Source organism: Pseudopodoces humilis, chromosome 25 (assembly GCF_049639895.1).
Source record: "Pseudopodoces humilis isolate 2021_Gansu_Grassland_sample_001 chromosome 25, ASM4963989v1, whole genome shotgun sequence".
NCBI classification, from domain to species: domain Eukaryota; kingdom Metazoa; phylum Chordata; class Aves; order Passeriformes; family Paridae; genus Pseudopodoces; species Pseudopodoces humilis.
Window position 1 is genome coordinate 1,609,749 of NC_142224.1, and position 18,189 is coordinate 1,627,937.

Genomic DNA, 18,189 nt, shown 5'->3' on the forward strand with positions numbered 1-18,189 from the left:
TACTTGGGTGTTTTGACAGCTATGGGATGTACAGCCTGCCTGTAGCTGCTTTAAGGAGAAAAACTGCTTTTGTGGTAGCAGTTGCTGTGGGCGACGGCCAGTTCTTTCTCCATTCCAAAAATCTGCAGTGAACATTTCCCAGCACAATTTCTTAACGTTTTTCTGTTGAACTTGATATTATTTGCCTTAATTATAGCCAGCATGCTTTTGTTCCACCAAATTAAAATAGGTGGTGAGAGCATGAGTCAAACACATTGAAACCAAACCCTGCTTTTTCAAAGCAGCTACAAGCCTATCTTGTGGGGAGGACTTGGTAATGGAGTGATTAAAAAGAAATAAATATATTTGACCTGTATTCCCCTTTCCATAAGAAGAGGGAAGCCTCTGACTGGCTTGGTCTGCATCCCAGAAAATCCTCAGGCTTGTGGGGAGAGCCATGACTTGTTGAAAGCTGGATTCAGAGAGAAGGTGGGATCCACTGAATTACCTACCATGTTAAAAGGGTTTTTTTCCCTCCTCAAGGGGTAGGAAGTGAGATGGTGTGGAGGGATTAGTAACTCACCCGAGGATGAGCTCGGTGGCTTTGTCGCCTGGATTAAGGTGATTTACACCCTTAAGCTGCTCCGAGTGCTCATAAACAGCCATGCCTGTGTGTGCAAGGTGAAGTGTGGGCAGATGAGCTCAGGTACACCACGGAAGTAGCTTCAGGGGTTGGTTTTTGCCATCCTTCGTGCAGTCTTGGTGATTTTTCATCCTTTTTCTCTGGTGGGACGCCAGCTCTGTGTTCTTTGCCACCAAACCCCTGGGATAGTGGCAGTGGGATTTGGGCTGGCCCCCCCGTGTGCCCCCTCTGCTGAATCACTGGGCTGCTCTGCTGCTAAAACACTTGGGTTTTACCCCAAAACTGAGGAGAGGGGGGAAAAACGCCTTGCAAGGAGAGGCCTGTCTGTGCAGGGCAAGTCCCACCAGTGCTTTCATTATCTCAAGGTGTGCTGTAAGCCCATAAATGAGGCTCCTGCTTACTTTGGCTTGCTGGTGTGCCAGAGGAATAAGGCAGCTGTGCTCCAACTTCAGGTGATGTCACTTGAGGATTTTAACTGTCAGAGCTTAAAAATACTCTGGCTTGTTTAAAGACTGCTTCTGCAGATGTGGGAATGGGGAAGCAAAGCAATGGATTGTGAGTGCACAGCCACATCAGGGTTCAGCATCTCATAAATCCCCCCTCTGCCTGTCCCACAACAGATCTGCTCTGCCTAACGAGGCCTCAGGTGTACCATGACCAGGGCATTAATTGGTGGGTGCTCAAGATGAGGCACTACCATGAACTGCAAGACCAACAAAGTCTCAGTGCCAAAGAACTAACTGGGAAGCATGTGATGATTAAATGATTTTGGGAATAAAGCTGTTTTCTGATGCGGTGGTACAGTCAGCAGCGCCTTCTCCCATACGGTTGTTGGTGTGACTGGGTGTGTACAGGACCAGCTGCTGTGATTTCAGGTTGTTTGCAGGGCTGGGTGTGAGGAGCTGTGGGTCAGGGGCTGATCTCTGAGTGTTTGTATGCAATATAGCACAAGGAATGAGCTATATTGAAAAGGTTCCCCGCAGGTTATGTGAGCTAGTTTCTAGTTCTGTGTGTAAAAAGGCATTGAACTTCACCAAACCCACTCTTCACACCTTCTCCAAGAGCTCCTTTACCTCCTGTCTTTCTGCCAGGCCTTTTAGCCTGTGGTGGAAAACCTCCTGTTCTGCATCTTCCTTGTTCCCATGTCCACAGGTGTGACTCTGGAGGGGTTTCATTGCAGTGTTGTGGTCTTGGCACATAATCCTATGCAAAATGACTTGGAAATGTGGTGAACCTGTTGGGAAGCTGCCACGAGGCTTTGAAACCTTTGGTTTAGTACAAGAAGCCCTGAGACTGAGCAGGTCTTCACCCACAAACCTGCTGGGATTGGGTATCTCAGGTAATGTTTTTTATGGAATTGCTTTAATTGGCAACTCGGAAACCTGCCGAACGTCTTTTGTTAGGGAACATCTCATTTGTATAAATTAATTGATACTGTAAACTTGCCCTTTGTATGTAGGGTCAGGTTTTTGTCTCCTGCTTTGCTTATGAACTGCTGTTTAGTGAGTGGCTCCCTTGAGCTGAGTCCTGCTCCTTGCTCCTCGCTGCAGTGATTTGCAGTCAGTTCTCTGGTTTTCTGTGGGCTGGGGAGCTTCAGGGCCAGTTGCTATCTACAGCTGGGGTGAGAATGAGCTGAAAACCTGGTTTCAAGTGGAATTGGTCAAATTTCCTCCTTAAACGGGAATTTGCAGCTTGCCTTGCAGTCCTGACTCTTAAAGCCAGTATGTGGGCACCAAACTGTGTTCTCTGTCCACTTTTTTTGCCATTCCAACCTATTCTGGTAATTTTGACCTATTTTGTTGTTTGGACTGGTATTTGGTTGGTTCTCCAGGTGTTTTCCCTTTCCTACTCACTTTTTGTTCTCCTGGAGGCCTCCCTGAGCAAACCCCGCTATTGTGTGTCCCCTTACCCTGCATCATTTGCTCTGGGATGCTGTTTGTCTTTGGCAAAGTCAGCATAAACCTCTTTACTGTATTACTTTGGCTGGTGGGAGGTCTCCAACTACGCTGGCTCAAGAACTTCTAGACTAGATAGTTTCCTCTGTGTATGTGTTCACTTTTTTCACTTGAGTGTTCTTCCAGCTATTTCCTTGGTAGATGGCTCAAGACAACTTCCAGGGCTGAGTGTGTCAGAGTTTTCCACTTACGTTCCCCAGCTCGCTTCTCCCTTTCTGGTGGGGATGGTGATTCTCCAGTGACAGTGATCACTTTTAGGGGAAATGCTTGTTCAGCCCAGTAAGGGATTGAGCCTTGTACATCCAGCCCACCTGCCATTTCCATTAAGCCTGTACTCATTTTTTCTGTGTGAGAAATATCTGCTGTCTTTCAACAGGAGGGAAAACAATCATGCAAGGTGGGTTGTCTTCCCATTTTCCATACCTATGAGATATCTTGGAGCTCTTCTAGCCAGGTGGGACTATTTTTTTTTTATTTTCCCCCCTTTTTTTTCCCCCTCCCCAGCTCCTTGGGTGCAGTTTCACGTTACAGCTCCATCCAAGGACTCGCTGCTGCAGGAGGTGGCAGGTACATTCCTGCCTCTTCCCTGCTGCGGGAATCCAGCACTGGAGCAGCCGCAGGGGAGTGACTCCAGCTAACCCTTCAAAAAAAAGAGTACCCAAGCCCCAAACTTTCCTGGATCTTGCCCTGCAGTTAAGAGTTGCTAAATCTTCCACTTGGATGATTGGGAAGGCCCCGAGGGGCTGGGGGGGGATGGCTGCTTTTGGCAGCACTGGCTTCTAAATTGGATTTGCTGTCTCCTGATCCTGTGCACTCGCTCTGCTGCTGAGCCAAGGGTGGTGCCTTGCAGAGAGGGAGGGGTTCTGGCCACCTCCCTCCATCTCCTGCCTCTGGAAATGCCCAGTTGAACCAGTCCAGCTCACAGGAACAGCATGGGAAAAGGATAAAATAATTCCCTAAAGCTCAGTGGGCAAGACCAGCTTGGCTGGGATATTGCCATCAGCTTGGCAGCACGAGGGTACTGGGGTGAGTGTGCTGGGGAGGGAGGAGACATGGGGAAAGGGAAGGAGACCATCCCTTTGGCAGTGGCTGAGCTGAGAGGTGAAACCACACCCTTGGCCTCACCTGTCTCTCTGATCACATCTTTGAGTTCTACCCTGGGTTCTGCTGTTTAGCTTTCCCCACAGACTGCAACCATTGAATCTGATAATGAACCAAGTGGTTGAATCTTATTTGCTTAATTCAAAGAGAAGTTTAATGCTTCCTTCCTTGCAGTGTGTATGGAGGCTCTGCCTCGCAGCCCATGGTTTTCTTTGCAGTGAACCTATAAAATGCCAAGATAAGGACTAAAAGGCTTGAGCCATGAGCAGCTCATCATTGAAACAGTCTTGGCAAAGAGGCTGAGAGCCGCAAATTTATGTTTTTGAAGGGGTTTGAGGGTGTTTTGTCTCTGCAGAGATGTTTGAGGGTTGCATTGCCTGTGAGTATTCCCTGCCAGCTTGCCTTCTGTGTGCTGGTGAGCCCTGGGCATTGTGGGCTGCTAGCTCCAGTCAGAGGGGAGCTTCTTTGCCCCCCTTAATCTTAGCTGAAGAACAGACAGATCCTGAATGTCTCTGTAATCACCCTATGGCATCTACTGAAGTACTGACATGAGATGTCCAACCTCCTGGAATTGCTGGTATATTCTGTGTAGGCACCTTGTGTCTGAGTACAGCCTGCTCTAGCTGGAGATGCTCCTGCAGGGGATGGCACCAGAGGGGTTTGTTTCCCAGTCCCCAGTGAGTAAAAAATCTTTTATCTGGGTAAAAGGCCTCATCCTAAAGAATCTTGCAAGAAATGAATCCTTTTTCCATGCCAATTTGGAAGGTAAGGACCCAGGTGACTGTTCTTCTCCTGAGGAACACCAGCAAGGGAAGGGGACAGTTCATGTGGCCCCTTCTGAAACAAACAGTCATTGTTTGGAGTAAAAATCCTCTGCTTGCTTCCAGATCAATCCACTTGAAGTTACTGTAGACAGGTGGTATGTTTTCAGTTTTTAATTTCTTTTTTTCTTTTTTTTTTTCCTTGCTTGTTGTTAGTTGAGAGCTGATGGATCGGCCCAAATAAGGCCATGAGAAAGGCTGGCCATTTCCAGGAGGATCCACAGACAGTCAGTGCATGACTTGTTGCCTTTATCTCTGAGATCAGGAGATTCCTTTGCAGTGATGGATTAATCCACCCTTGAGTGAATAATATAACTGAGAACAAGTAGGAGCCAGCGCTCCAAACAGATGATTTGTTCAGTACGTGTGTGCCTCCCCTCCCCCTCTGAAAAGTGTCTTTCTTCACCGTTTCATTCAGCCTGTTGAAACCTCACAGCAACCTGTGTCTGCACCAGCCCCCGGCCCAGCGGAGGGCGAGGATGGGGCTGTGCCAAAGGCCTCTGCTCCCAGGTGCAGGAGGAGATAAACCAGAATGGAGAGAAGGTGCCTGTGGGCTGCTGGGGCTGTGATGTCACCTGTCTGCTCTGGCCATGACATCAGCTGTCTGCACATTCTGCTGGCTCTAGGTGGGAGTGTTGATGCTGGCACCTGCCTGGGGTGGCACAGCTCCAGTCCCTTGGCAGCAGTGGTTGTACCCCATGAGGCAGCAGGCTCTGTGTCCAGGAGAAATTGTGTAAAGGAGCTGGAATATTGGGGTTGGGGGAGTGAACTCACTGGCTACAAGGACATGGCAGTGGGTGGCTTTGAACAGAAATATGGTATTTAGGAGGATGGTTCTTAGTTGTGCCAGGGCAGATCTGTAACTCCTCAGCAGAGCCACAGCTTCTTGAGCTGCTTGGGGGTGTCCTGGAGCCAGACACTGAAGGCCTTCAGTGACACGTGGGCAGTCCTTGTCAGCACACCTGCAATAGGATACAGGGCTGGAAGGGAGTTGTGCAGCTCCAGCAGTGGAATTCATGTAGTGAGATCTGTTATCATCCCTGTGGATACACTGGAATAATTCTTTGGCAGCTCATATGCTGGGTCTTGTTGCTTTAACATCTCGGAATGCATCAAGGTCTGCTCCTGTTGATAGGCTCAAAGAGGCTGTGAGGGTGTGAGGTGCCCGGGGCTCCTCCTGCTCAGGGACCCCCCCAAGCAGTCACAGTCTTACTGAGAAAGGCTTCAATAGCTCAATCTCAAGTTGGTGGAAGCCCCCACCTTTGACTTTCCTTGTCATAAATGCCAGTAGCCTTGCCTTGATCCCATGCTCTTGGGGTGTGGGATTGGTGGCAGCTTTCAGGTTTGGAGTTTCTGTGCTGTGTGGGGTGAAGATAACACTTAAAATGGCATTCTCCCTTTGGAGAGCGGGCTTTGCTGCTGTTGGCTGTACATAATTTCTGGGAGCTGCGCAGTTTTGCTGTGTAATGTTCCAACCCCATGTAGATTAAATGTTTTGCAGAGTCAAAATAAACAATAGCATGTGGTTTTCCTTTGTTCCCCCCCTTCCCCACAATAAGAGCTCACAAAAGTTCTTGAATTAGGGCTCTGCGTGCCATACGCTCGAGCATAGGCTCAAATTTTCATGAGGCTTGCTGAGGGCTGTTACTGCTTGGGGAGTGCTTTCACCTTTGGGACAGCTTTGGAAATCTCTTTGCTTCTCAGGAGTTTTTTTGGAAGGTGTGTTTCAGTGTAGCACTCGGATATACTTGTTGCCTTAAATGCTTTGCAGTGACAGTGTATCATAGCTTGATGGAGATTTGAGACTCTTCTAATAAAATGCAAGAGGAGGAAAACCCTGAGGGTTTTTTGGAACAGAAGATGTTTTCTGTTCCTGCCACTAATCTCTGTTGCAGAATGAAATAGGAATGTATACTTTAAATCTCTGTCAGGGTGTAGAAGGAAGCTGGCAACGGATGTAATCAAAAATGTTATTATCAAAACTCTCTTAGTATGTTGAAATTTTAAACTTAATGATATAATTTTAAATTCAGCTATTCAGACTGAGGCATGGTTTTGGGGTGCAGATTGCACTTCCAAATTGTGCATCGAGATGGACCAGAGAGGAGTTTGGAGCAGACAGTAGGTGGTGGATGCTGCAGTGATATGGCTAGAGTCTTCAGCCCTGTGATTTCCAGTGTCTGGGGTGGCAGCATTAAATTGAGGTGTGGTTTTCTAGATTATGGACTTTGTGGCTGAGCACTTAAAAAAGGGTCCAGTTTCCAAGTTAGCATTTTTCCTAATTAGTGTGTTTGTCGTGGCTTGAACGTAACCAGCACATGTAGAAAGTGTATGTGTTCAGAGTTTGTTCAGGGCTTGGGGCACAATGAACACAAGGAAGCAACACCAGATCTGATGCACAGCAGCAAAGACTCAACCCAGTGTGAGAGGAGACAGAAAGCTTCCAGCCTTAGACTTGGAATAAGGGAACTGTGAGTAACCTTCACCCTTGTGACCCTTCGTCCTCGAGTGGAGAGGCTGCAGGTTGAGGATGCAGAAGAAGCTCAAGTCCTTCTCTGAGCCAAAGGTGTGAAGCTGTTTATTTTCACTGGGACAATGTATATATTGCAGGAGGCAGATGCTTGCCTGCTTAACCCAAGCACTCGCTGCTTATCTGGGCTCTGGCGAGTGTACAAGTGTTGTCCCTTCTAATCCCCCAACATTAAACAGTCCAGGCACCTTTCCCTGGCTGAGCCTGGGACTGATTTAAAAAACACACAGAGAGAAGCCAACAAAAAAGAAACATTTGCTTTCTTTGCCAAGTTTAAATGAAGACTAATGCTGTGGTGCTGCTTAATCTTGTTTTTCTTGCTATCTGATGGATGCTAACGTGGGATGGAATCAATCCCGGCAGCCGGTTATCTTTGCGGGGCCCCCATGTTGCTGAGATCGGCATTAAAGTCTCGTGGGGGAGTTGATGCGCTATGAAGAGTCTGGAACTTTCTTCCTATGTGGTGACTCTGTGGTATCCATCTTCCTTTGGGAAGGTGTCTCCAGGGATTGTCAGTCTGCTGTTGGACATCCGAACAGAAATCCTGTTCGGCAAAGCGGGATATGTCTGAGCGAGTGAGAACAGGGCGCAGTCAGGTGAACCTGGCGGAACTTTTTCCCTGGTCCCTGTGATGAAACTTAACTCCTTTCCTATCAGTTGCTCGTGTTTGAACTGGTTCTGCTGGGAACAGCTGCCATGGCCCTGATTGGCAAGAGGAGGTTTGGGCTTTGACTCATGACCTGCCACTGTGAGGGTGCTGCCCCAAGTGCCCCCAGCCCTGAGCAGGGGTCCCTGCTGCCGGCAGGTCTAAGCTCGGCTGCAGGGAGTGAAGCAGGAGGGCTGGAGGAGCCAAACCCTCAGGCCAGATCTTTGTGATGACTGCTGCCTCCCTCCCTTGGATCAACGCTCTCTTTCGGCTCTGCTGGCATGAGGAAGGAGGCGGGAAGCTGCACCAGTGCTCGGTTGTGCAACACCACTGAGCAAAGCCAACCCAAAGCCTCCCTCTCTTCCCCCCATGTTCCTCTACCCCTCTCCTTGCCTGGGAGCCAGGTTGGTTTGTTGTAGCAAACCTGGCCTGACCACCACAGTGTTTTCATTTATTTTTCTGCCGTGCTGCTGCTTTTATCTGGGCCTGAGGCAAAGGGGCTCCTTTTGCTCAGCAATATTGTTGGTTGTATCAGGATTCCTTCCCTCGAGGTGAAGAAGTGCAGGAGTGTGTGTTTGCCGCAGAGCTCGGACTTCAATTTTGAAACCAGGTTTGGTCTTCTGAGCATGGGGGAAGGGAGGGGAGGAGAGCAGTAAAACTGAATTACTGTAAGGCTGGAGGATGGATTGTGTGAAGGCTTGTTTTAATCGGGGGAGGAAAGGCTGGGGTCTTTCCTGCTCTCTCCCTCAGCTGTCCCTGGTTAGCTGGTTTGCTTTTTAATAAGCATTATTCTGCCTGGAGCCTGTGTCCGGCAGCAGGTAGCGTTGGCATTGCCTGTGACAGCGTGTGGACAGCTGTAACAAGAGGGGAAAGAGTGACATGGAGTGCAGAGAAGCCCTTTTGTTTAGAAAGCAGGGTCCAAGTGGGTCTGTCGCTCCAATCCGTGCACAGCCCAGCCGTCCGCAGGCACGGTGAATTCGAAGGTGACTGACGACTGTGCTGTAACACAGGCTTGGCTCTCTGCTTCCAGCGCACCTCCCATATCCTGCAGCCATGAGTTCACAGGCTCCTAATTGCCTATGATGTAAGACAGCAGTAGATGAGGTTGCTATAAATTCTGGCTGCAGGTGTGGATTTAATGGCTGTGCTTCCCTTTAAGGGCTCACGGATAGCATGGATCCCTGCAAGTTACAACAGACCGAGTTGGACTCAGGCTAGTGCAGCTAAAAGAACCCATTTGTCTGCGTTTTTCAGAGCTGTTGCTTGCTGGAGGCTACCAAAGGATGAGGTGTCAGTGTTCAGCTGGAATTGCCTGGGGAATGAGCTCGCTGTCCTCTAACGGAGCTCAGCCGTGGTTCCAATTCTCTCCATCAATGTTCTCTCGTGGCTGAACTGCCCAGGTGTGAGAGTGCCACTGGAAGTGGACCTTAAGGCAGCCTCTGTGGACACAGGAACCTTTGTCTGAGAGTCTGACAGCTTTTTCTCATGACCAGAACAAGACTGTGGTTCTTGTCCTTTTTAGTTTTTATTCATGCTGGATTCTGGTTTTAGAAACCATAGACAGATTATAATTGTGGGTGATGGTCCTTGACGTGTAAAATGCAAACTTTTTGGAGGGAGCAAAACAACCCCTCAGGCAGTTACTCCAGCTTGCTGTGGTGTGTGCACCTGTAGTTTGGATAATTAGCATGGTGAGTTCCCTAGCTCTCTTGAGAAAAGGGGCATGGCTCACTTGGAGTTTGGTTTTGTATATTTTTCTTCATTTTTGCGCACATTCTTGCAGTCCAGGGTTTATCTAACATGCTGGGGTGGTGCTTCATGAGTTGAACTGAGGCCTCATGCTGTTCAAGTGCTAAGTTCCTTTTCTTGGATGTCCATTCCCTGCCCCTCCCTTGGGCTGGTGCTCAGTTCAGCATGGGGAGCTGAAACTGTTCCCTCATCCAGGTGAAAACTGAACCTCATTTTTTCTCTGGCTGAATTTTCGGCTGGATCTGCCAGCAGATGTGACTCACTTGCTGGCCGCAGGATCCCTGGTGCAGATAGGAGAATGCAAGCCAGGTCCTGAAGGAAGGTGTTGCTGCCCTCCTCGGCAGCAGCCCGGCTTTAAATTGGCTGAAAACCTGGTTGTGAAATCATTCTTGCTAAAAACCAGAGCTAAAGAAGTAAAGCAGGCGCCTCTCTCCAAGGCTGAGGCCAGCCCTGAGGAAACAGGGGACGGGGTGTTGGCCCAAGGACCCTTGGAGATGTGGCTGAAGGCAGCAGAGCTGGCACAGGTGTCCTTCAGTGGCATGGCACGGGTGTTGTGCTAAATGCGGGGAAAAAAATGGAAATACGAGGCAAAGTAGTACTGAAGCAGGAGAGATCAAGACAGGGAGGTGTGGGGGAGCCTCGAAGAGCAAAGAGTGAGAATTTTGTATGTATTTGGCCTACTGTGATGGAACTGTTAAACTAATGATACCTTTAGCTCCCTTGGGGGCTGAAAGCCCTGATTTAGGCATTTAAGTGTAATTGCAGCCCAGCAGAGCTGGGTATGGGGCTAATGCTCTGTTCTCTCCTTCCCCCGAGGCCAGAGGAGGCAGGAGCCATTCCCACTTCATTACTGTGGCAGCAGGGGGACTTGTCTTAGCTCTTTGGCTGAAGTTAATAATAAAATTAAACTAATTGTTATGCCTGTTTGTGGAGAAGAAAGCGTGGCTTCTGGGATGATTTATTTATTTTTCTCCTGATGCCTGCCTTGCTGTGACCGGTGCTGGAATGGCAGGATGGGAACCCCAGCTCTCCCCCCTCAGAGCACAGATGTGTCTCGGGAGCAGAGTCGTGACTCGGGAATGTTTTCATCTGTGTGTGCCGAGGCACAGTACACAAACTGTTAAATTTCCTTCCCTCAGCTCCCAAATCCATTCCTCCAGTCCATGCCAAAGCATGCGTTCTTCTATCAAGACCATATGTACGCCAAGACCGAGGTTCTAAAGTCAAGGTGTTTTTGAAATATTGGAGTGCAAATTAAGTATCTGAGTTATCTTAACTGTCTTCTAAAAAAAAAAAAATCTCTATCAGCCTCACATATAACTCAAAAGATTAATGGAAGCCTAAACTTTGATCCAAGTCCAACAGCTGATACCAACCATGAGATTTTCCAGGCCTGAAAGCAAAATAAAAAAATCCAATAAAAAATACTTCCTTCTCCATCTTTGAGGCACTCAGCCTCTTGGCCATGTTTTGGGCTAATACTGCTATTTTTTCCTCAGTTGCTTAACCTCTTCTTGTGTCACCTTTGTCCTGGGCCACTGGACCTTACCTAGAGCGGTTTGAGTAAATGAATGACATTATTTAAGGTGTTTTATAGCTTTGTAGGAAACACCTCTGCCTGATTATTGAGGAAGGCCATCAGGATGTGGGATCCCCTGTCCTCTCTGGGACTCAGTCACTGTCTTGTTTGCTCAGCACTGTTTGTTTTTCCTGCCATCTGCTACCCGAGCAAACACTTGCTCTGCATTTTGACAAAAATATCAACTTTCAGGTCTTTAAGGTCCCTTCCAATTCAAGCCATTCTATGAAAGGTGATGTGCCATTAGAAATTGCTACACAATTGATGAGGGCCTTCAATTCCTAAAATTGTTCTTTGGATTCATCACTGATTCATAGGGGTTTTAAATAGTGTGAAGCAATAAAAAAGCTCCATACAAGACTGCTCATAAAAATATGTTACCTAAAAAGCAGTAAAAATGCCAATTGAATCTTTAGGTGGGAAGTGGCATAGGAAGCACTTGGATCTGGCTTTTGGCACTGATGGGTGTAGGTGCCAGGCATGGGCAGAAATGTGGAGGCATTACTGAAATCCAAACTGAGGATTGCAAAATTTGAGCAACTGTAATTTCTCTCCTTTATTCAGGAGATCCTTATCCTTCCGATAAGGATCTGGAGGGTGCACTTTCATTTGTTTAAAATGCAATAAATAAATACGAACAGAACATCAAAGGATGCTTTTTCTTGTAATTTTTAACTGCCTCTCCATTCAGTGTTTCTGTGGATCCTTTGGTGTCCATTTCCTTGTGTTCTGACCCGTTTGTGTCTCTCACACTTGGTTTATAGGATTGCTGTCAGAAAACTGATTTTTCTGGGGTTTTCCCTTTCACGTTTTTTGGGGGACTGAGAAAATCCCAGGCGTATGGGACTGGTCGGCAGAGCTCTGCGTGTTTCCTAAACGCACACGCAAAATCCCTTTGAAGAATGTAATTTTACTGCTTACACTCACGAAATCCTCTCGCTGGTGATGCCATAATTCCAACACAAATGCTCAATTATGGTATTTTTCGCAGAATTCCCCAGCCCTTCTGTAGCTGCCTGGCTCCTTATCTCCAGCACTCGGCTTCCTGTGATTTAGCAGCACACAAACTGCAGCTCCAGTGCTCGAGGTGGAGAAGAGTAAAACAGGAGCACTTGAATGTTTTTTGCCCAAGCTGTGATTACAGCCCGGCGTTTCCCGGCGCTCGAGCCCTCTCTTCGGAGTGTAATTAGGAACACATTGATTCTTATTGCAGCTGGCAGCTGCTCGCTATTGCCTTTTTCAGCTTCTGACCCCCATAGTCCCGCTGACCTTTCCTGGGGTTAGTCGTAGGCCCTTTTCATTGTGATGGGCTCGAAGTGGCTCATGTGGAGTTGATTATTTCCTTGCTTGTCTGGCCTTTTTGGTGCCATAACTCCAAGTCACTTCCATTTTTTTCCCCTGCTTTTGGCTGACCACAGTGAAAGGAAATGCTTTTGCTGGCGACAGGATCGGTTTGCACGCTTGACTGACTCGATTGAGACCCTGAAAGGGGGGGAGGGGGAGGGTAATGAACACTGTAGGTGCTGCATTTGCTTTTTAAAGGTTGATGTTAATGATTGAGTGGTCATTAGGCATTCATAAAAACGAGGCTTCGGCCGGCTCCGTTGCCTTTTGGCACGCCGAGCCCCGCGGGTTGGCATGAGGAGCGCGGCTCGGGGGGTGCGGAGCGCTCTGCTGTCACCTGCGCTGTCCCCGAGGTGTCCCCGAGGTATCCCCGAGCTGGAGCTGTCCCCGAGCTGTCCCCGAGCTGGAGCTGTCCCCGAGCTGTTCCCGAGCTGTCCCCCGAGCTGGAGCTGTTGCCGAGGTGTCCCCGAGCTGTCCCCCGGGCTGTCCCCGCCCCGGACGGACCGGGAGGTTCGGCTGCGGGCAGGCTGCCGGTGGCTCCCGGGCTGGAGCCCGCTGCTCCCAGCCCAGAGGCTAATGAAGGCTATGTGCCAGCTGTTACACTCATTTTGCCAGACCCCAGGAGGACAGCATGAAGACAGTCAGTGATCAAAGGCTCTGGAGATCACTGAGGAGCCGAGCGGCAGGAATGTCTGATTGCTTTCTCTTGGAATGCCACAGGCTTCAATACCTCCTTTTTTTCTTTTTTCTTTTTTTTTTTTTTAAAGGTGTCTTGGTGTGAGATTTAATGATCTAACTCAGCTTGCTCACGCTGAAGCCAGAGTATTTTAGTTAATTCAAGGGGATTCATTTGCTCTAAATTTAGGTGGTTTGAGAATTTGGGTTTTGTTGTACTGATAGCAAGCTAAAATGAAATTTTTCTTGGTAATTCTAATAAATGACCTAGGGAAAAAAATAAAAAATATTCCAAGCTTTGGGTGTTAAATCACATATGGCATTATAAAGTGAGGTGGGATTAATCAATTTTGAGTTGCTGCTGTTTAGGAAAAAAATGGGAAATCTGTGTATCCAAAGCTGGTATACTCCAGAGGGCTGTCACGATGCAGCTGGTGGGCAGTGCTGCTCCTGAGGCTCAGTCACTTTTTCCTTGGACTTCCTAGCAAAGGCCGTCAGCTCCTGGAGGTGGAGTGGGAAACCTGAATAACTCCCTCTGTTCCTGAGCGTGCTGTTTCCTTCCTCCTCCTCCTCCTCCTGCTCTACCCAACATTTATAGGACCTGGAGCATTTGGGTGGTGCAGAAACCCTTCCTCATTTAGCTGTTCCTCATGGAGCAGCTCGCTGGAGGTTGGGAGAGTGTTGGAGCGGGGAGTGATGGAGCAGGAGTGCAGTAACAGATCCGAGATGGGGTGGTTGCTCTTGGCAAGGGAGGTTCTGGTGTTGTCCTGCCAGCTGGTCTGAGATGGCAGGAAGATGATTCAGGGAGCTAAACCAAAATGGGGATGAGATAATGCTCTTTTCATAGTGACTCTGGTCTCAGCTGCAAGGGTGGAGAGGAGAAGTTCACGGTCCAGTAAATAAGCGGGGCAGGATCTCAGCTGTGTTTGGAAGGACACTGGAGCTTGGCACCATGGCAATGCATAGAAAACAGCATTTTGTCATGTTTTAGAGTATGAAACCTTATTTGGGGGTGAACATGGGTAGGAGTGAGTTATTTGGGAGGTGAGGGTTAAGTTACAGTGCCAGGACCAGACCTGTGGAGCTGTACATTGAAGGCCATTGGTTTCTGGAGAAACAGTGACAAACACAAAGCTTTGGGAAGAGACTCGAGTCACTGCCAGGGCTGCAGAAATCCCGGCAGCTCTGGTGCCTGTGCCTCCCCATCTTGGCTCAGTAGGGTGCTTCAGTGAGCCCAGGGGCTGCTCTCTGGTCCAGGATGACCCATGTCCATCCTGGTGAGGTCTCCAGGCTGTGCCAGGTGTGTGACTGTGTGCCAGCTCCCCTGCAGCATCCTGTGCCAGGCTGATGTGCCAGTCTGGTGTTGGGGACAGCCCTGCTTCTGTGCTGGGAAACCACTGTTGAGCTGTCCCTTCCCCTCTGTTTGGAGTTAGAGGTGATGGTTTATTTACATTCTCTTGTCTGTGCGTGGCATTCCAGAGGTTGAGGGGCTGAAACTGGGAGCTGCTGGATGCCTGTCCCCACAGCTCTGTGCTCAGGGGCTCCTTTCATAAAGGGTCTGTGACAAATGAGGCACACAGCTAGAATTGTCATGTGCAGAAATACTTCATCTCACTAATTACGTCCAGAAGTGCCAGGCACACGTTTCTGGGTGTCCCTGTGTGTGCTTCTGAGGGGCAGGCATCCATTGGAACGGTCAGGGTGAGCCCTCCCCATGACACAAGTCTGTTATCTTCCTTGTTGCCCTTGATCCATGAGCAATAACCTACTTTAGAGCTGACAAGGAGGTCAAGTGCTGCGTGAAGATAACTGGAGGATGACTTTAGGTGAAGAGGTCTGGGTGGAAGTGAGAGAAATGTGGCCTTTGCCATGCTGTGCCTTTCTGCTGGGCTGGAGAAATGGCCAGTGAAAGTGAAACATTTTCCTGATCCACAAAAACCACATCCGTCTCTATTCAACCTTGAAGATTATTTATATGAATAATTCCTCTTTTAGTTTAAAATGCTCAGACAGTGACACCTCTTACTTCAAAATAATTTCAACTATTTGATGCACAAGTGATGGAGATACATCCTCCCAACCTAGGAACAGTGAACAGTGGGCAGAACTGTTCTGAGCAGAGTTCATCTTGGAGTCCAGGACACTGAAATGGAGTCACATCTAACCAAGATGCTCCTCTTTCAGATCCCAACACGTCCCCAGTAACTGGTACTTGCTGTCAAAATGGGAGCTCAGGGTTATTGAGAAGATGGCAAAGGGGAAGAGTTGCGTTTTTCCATCCCTAGGGCTTTTTAAGTACAGTATTAAAGAGGCAAAGTTTCTCCACGGGTTTTCTAAAGACCAAAAAACTACGAGCTGTGGTCTTGCTGTCTTCTCTGTATTTAACAAGGGACTTCTGCAGTGTCACCATCTGCAGAAGAGAAAGAAAGAAGCATTTCTGGGTTATGTTGTGTTGCTGGGTCTTATCTTCCCCTGTGTTCCCAGATCTACCAGTGAGCAAGATGTTTGTGCCATCCCTTCAGAAGCAGATGTCGAGAAGTTTCATTCAGATACCTGAGTGTTGATGCTGAACAATCCCACTCCAGTTAAAGACAATATTTTTCCTTTTCCCCCCCCCAGTCAAAGAACTTTGGTGTTTGTGGCTCTCTGTGTGTACTCACTGCTTTGCAGTTGATCTTACCACTCCACAAGGCTGCAAAAGCCAAACTGGTAGGTCAAAAGAGGAGTAGCTGTTGACACTGGCAGCGAGGAACATGTAAGGAGAAAGATAAACAGAGGGAAATCAGAGCCTGGATAAAGTAGATCTCCAAAGATAAAGTTTAGTTAAAGATAATGAGCTGGCCTTGTTTAAAAAGACAGCTGCAAAATAACCCGGTAGCTCCATGTGCTGGGGTTAAAGTTGACCCAGAATATACGTTTCGTTGCTTTTGATAAATAAATAGTGGAGGGAAGATTTGGCAAAAAGCAACATTGCCCCCAGCCCTCTTCAGCAAAGTGTTTGATGTTAACAAGTTCTCTGGGTGTTTACTTTGTCCTCTGCGTGCGCTGGTGGAGCAGCGCTCCTGCCCTTGAACCGAGGGAGAATTCAAATAAACCAACCCCTTCGGCACAGCTGGGCTCTTCTGCCATCTGCGGCTTCCCAAAACAGCCCCAGCTTGCCTTGGGAACCAGCCTGGGCCACAGGATCACCGGGTCTTCCCAACAGCTGAAATAAATTTGCTGGATCAGATAAAACTGCCCAGAAACAGGAGCAGAACTCGACAGCTTTTCTTGCCGCCCTCTCAAGCTGTCAGTGTAACCCAGGGTGCAGTTTGTGGGCAGAAGTGGCAGTGAGCAAACAGCTCCATAAAATCCAGAGCCATCCTTTAATTAAGATTGGAAGCTTTTCCTGATGCTTAATTTGCATATATACTTTACAGTGATGCTGTGATGATAAAACATGGTTATTTTAAAATAAACCACAAGAATAATTTTGCTGTTGATATCTGGATCCAGCTTCTTGGAAAGCAAATGGCTCTGTGAACACCCAATAATCTGAGGCTTATTCCTACCAAGCATGTGTATTGCTGCACTTGTTTCTGTGCTCAAGTAAAACTCCCAGTTATTGTGTGTGTGTGTTGGATACGTGTTTATACACACAGCTGATAGATGAGATGTTTAAAGTTTATGTTGAGTGTTATCAGCAGTGGAATTGTATGGCTGGGCTGATAAATGAAGTAACTGTGCTAAATGAGCTCAGATCTTATCCATCATAGCATTATGCAAGGCCAGTAGGACATTTACGTGAATGGCAGCTGTGGATTTATTGTTTTCTTGGAGAAACCAGTGTTTGATTGAGACTCAGAGTGTCAGAAACACTGTTCCTGAGGCTCACCTCTTGTAAGTTCAGTTGCCAGTTCCATTATTTAATTTGTGTTTTGCTGGTTTAATAATTTATTATAGAGTCATTTAGGTTAGAAGAGACCTCTGGGATCATAACTAGTTTGTGTTTTGCTGGTTTAATGATGTAGTTTTTATTTTTGATGATGAAAGTGAGATCTTGCATAGCTGAAGAGTTGTGTGTGATACAGCCAAGGAAAAGACTGCCCTCTCTAGAAGCAGCCATGGAAATAAAAGTGGATATAATGGATGTCCCAAAAGGATATAGGAGAAAGCACCATTTTTTTGGGAATATAAATGAGAACAAAACTAATACTGGTATTTTTTCTTTGCTGTGGTTTGCCTGCAAAGCCCAGCAGAAGGAGCCAGCAGATGACAGGTCTCAGTGAGCAGCTTTAGAGCAATTGAGAGCGGCAGGAGCATCGCAGCAGTAGATTCATAGAAACTTGTAAAACAAGTGCAGCCTGATGATAGATGGTCAAATGATTATTGTTTGCAAACAATATTATCTCCAATAGATAAGCTGTTTACTTTGGACTCCAGCTCCTCTAGGCGGAACGGAGTCTAATTTATCAAGGCAGAGCGGTTCAATGCGGATGCCTCATGCCCCAGCTGTGGAAAAACTTTTACATTAAGAATAGTCCTTGGAACCACAGTGAACTTCAGCTCTAACTCACTTTTACAGATGGTTTCTATATTGCAAAGAATATTGGCTGTTTCCTGGTTGTGCTTTTTTTTCTTTTTTTTTTTTTAAATCCCAAACACTTTGTTGTAAGAGAGTCAAAAGACCAACTCCTGAAACTCACAGTAGACACGTGCCTGTTTGTTTTGTAGCTGTTTCCGTGCCTCATCTTAGTCTGGAGCTTCAGGCTTTCAATTTGGATAATCTGGCGCTATGCATCCAGCCCCCAGGCGCTTCCAGGCACTGCTGCTCATTGCTGCCACCAGCCTTGTCACTGCCACCAGCACAGGTAAGGCCTCGCCCAAGCCGGGGACTTGCAGGTTTTGGGGTTGAGCCCAAACTTTGGAACAAACAACGCTTGGGAGTGCACTTCAAAGTGGCCAGCGTGAATGGATATTGTCAATAAACTGCTTTTGAGGAAGCGTGGAGCACTGAAACGCAGCCTTACACTCAATATGTGACTTTGCTTGTGAAAACTTGGCTCAAGACAAGCGCCAGAACGTGGAAGACTCTGCGTCGCTTGGGTTTGTTCCTTGGGATCTCCATGGATTCATCTGGATGCCGATTCTGCTGCATGCAGTGCATCTCGTGTTCCCAGGGGTCGGG

The 18,189-nt window shown here is 47.7% G+C and overlaps 1 protein-coding gene across 4 annotated transcripts in view; it reads left to right on the forward strand.

The window, feature by feature from the left end:
• Positions 1-18,189, forward strand: part of CDON (cell adhesion associated, oncogene regulated) — a 54,847-nt gene that overhangs the window by 2,590 nt on the left and 34,068 nt on the right. For 3 of the 4 annotated variants that reach the window (XM_088066783.1, XM_088066782.1, XM_005528444.3), the window contains exon 2: positions 17,736-17,872. In XM_088066783.1, coding sequence (XP_087922909.1) covers positions 17,797-17,872 — 76 coding nt within the window. In that variant the 5' untranslated portion in view covers positions 17,736-17,796. Of the gene's footprint in view, positions 1-15,710; positions 15,732-17,735; positions 17,873-18,189 lie in introns of those variants that run through there. The other variant, XM_088066784.1, reaches the window with a different exon arrangement.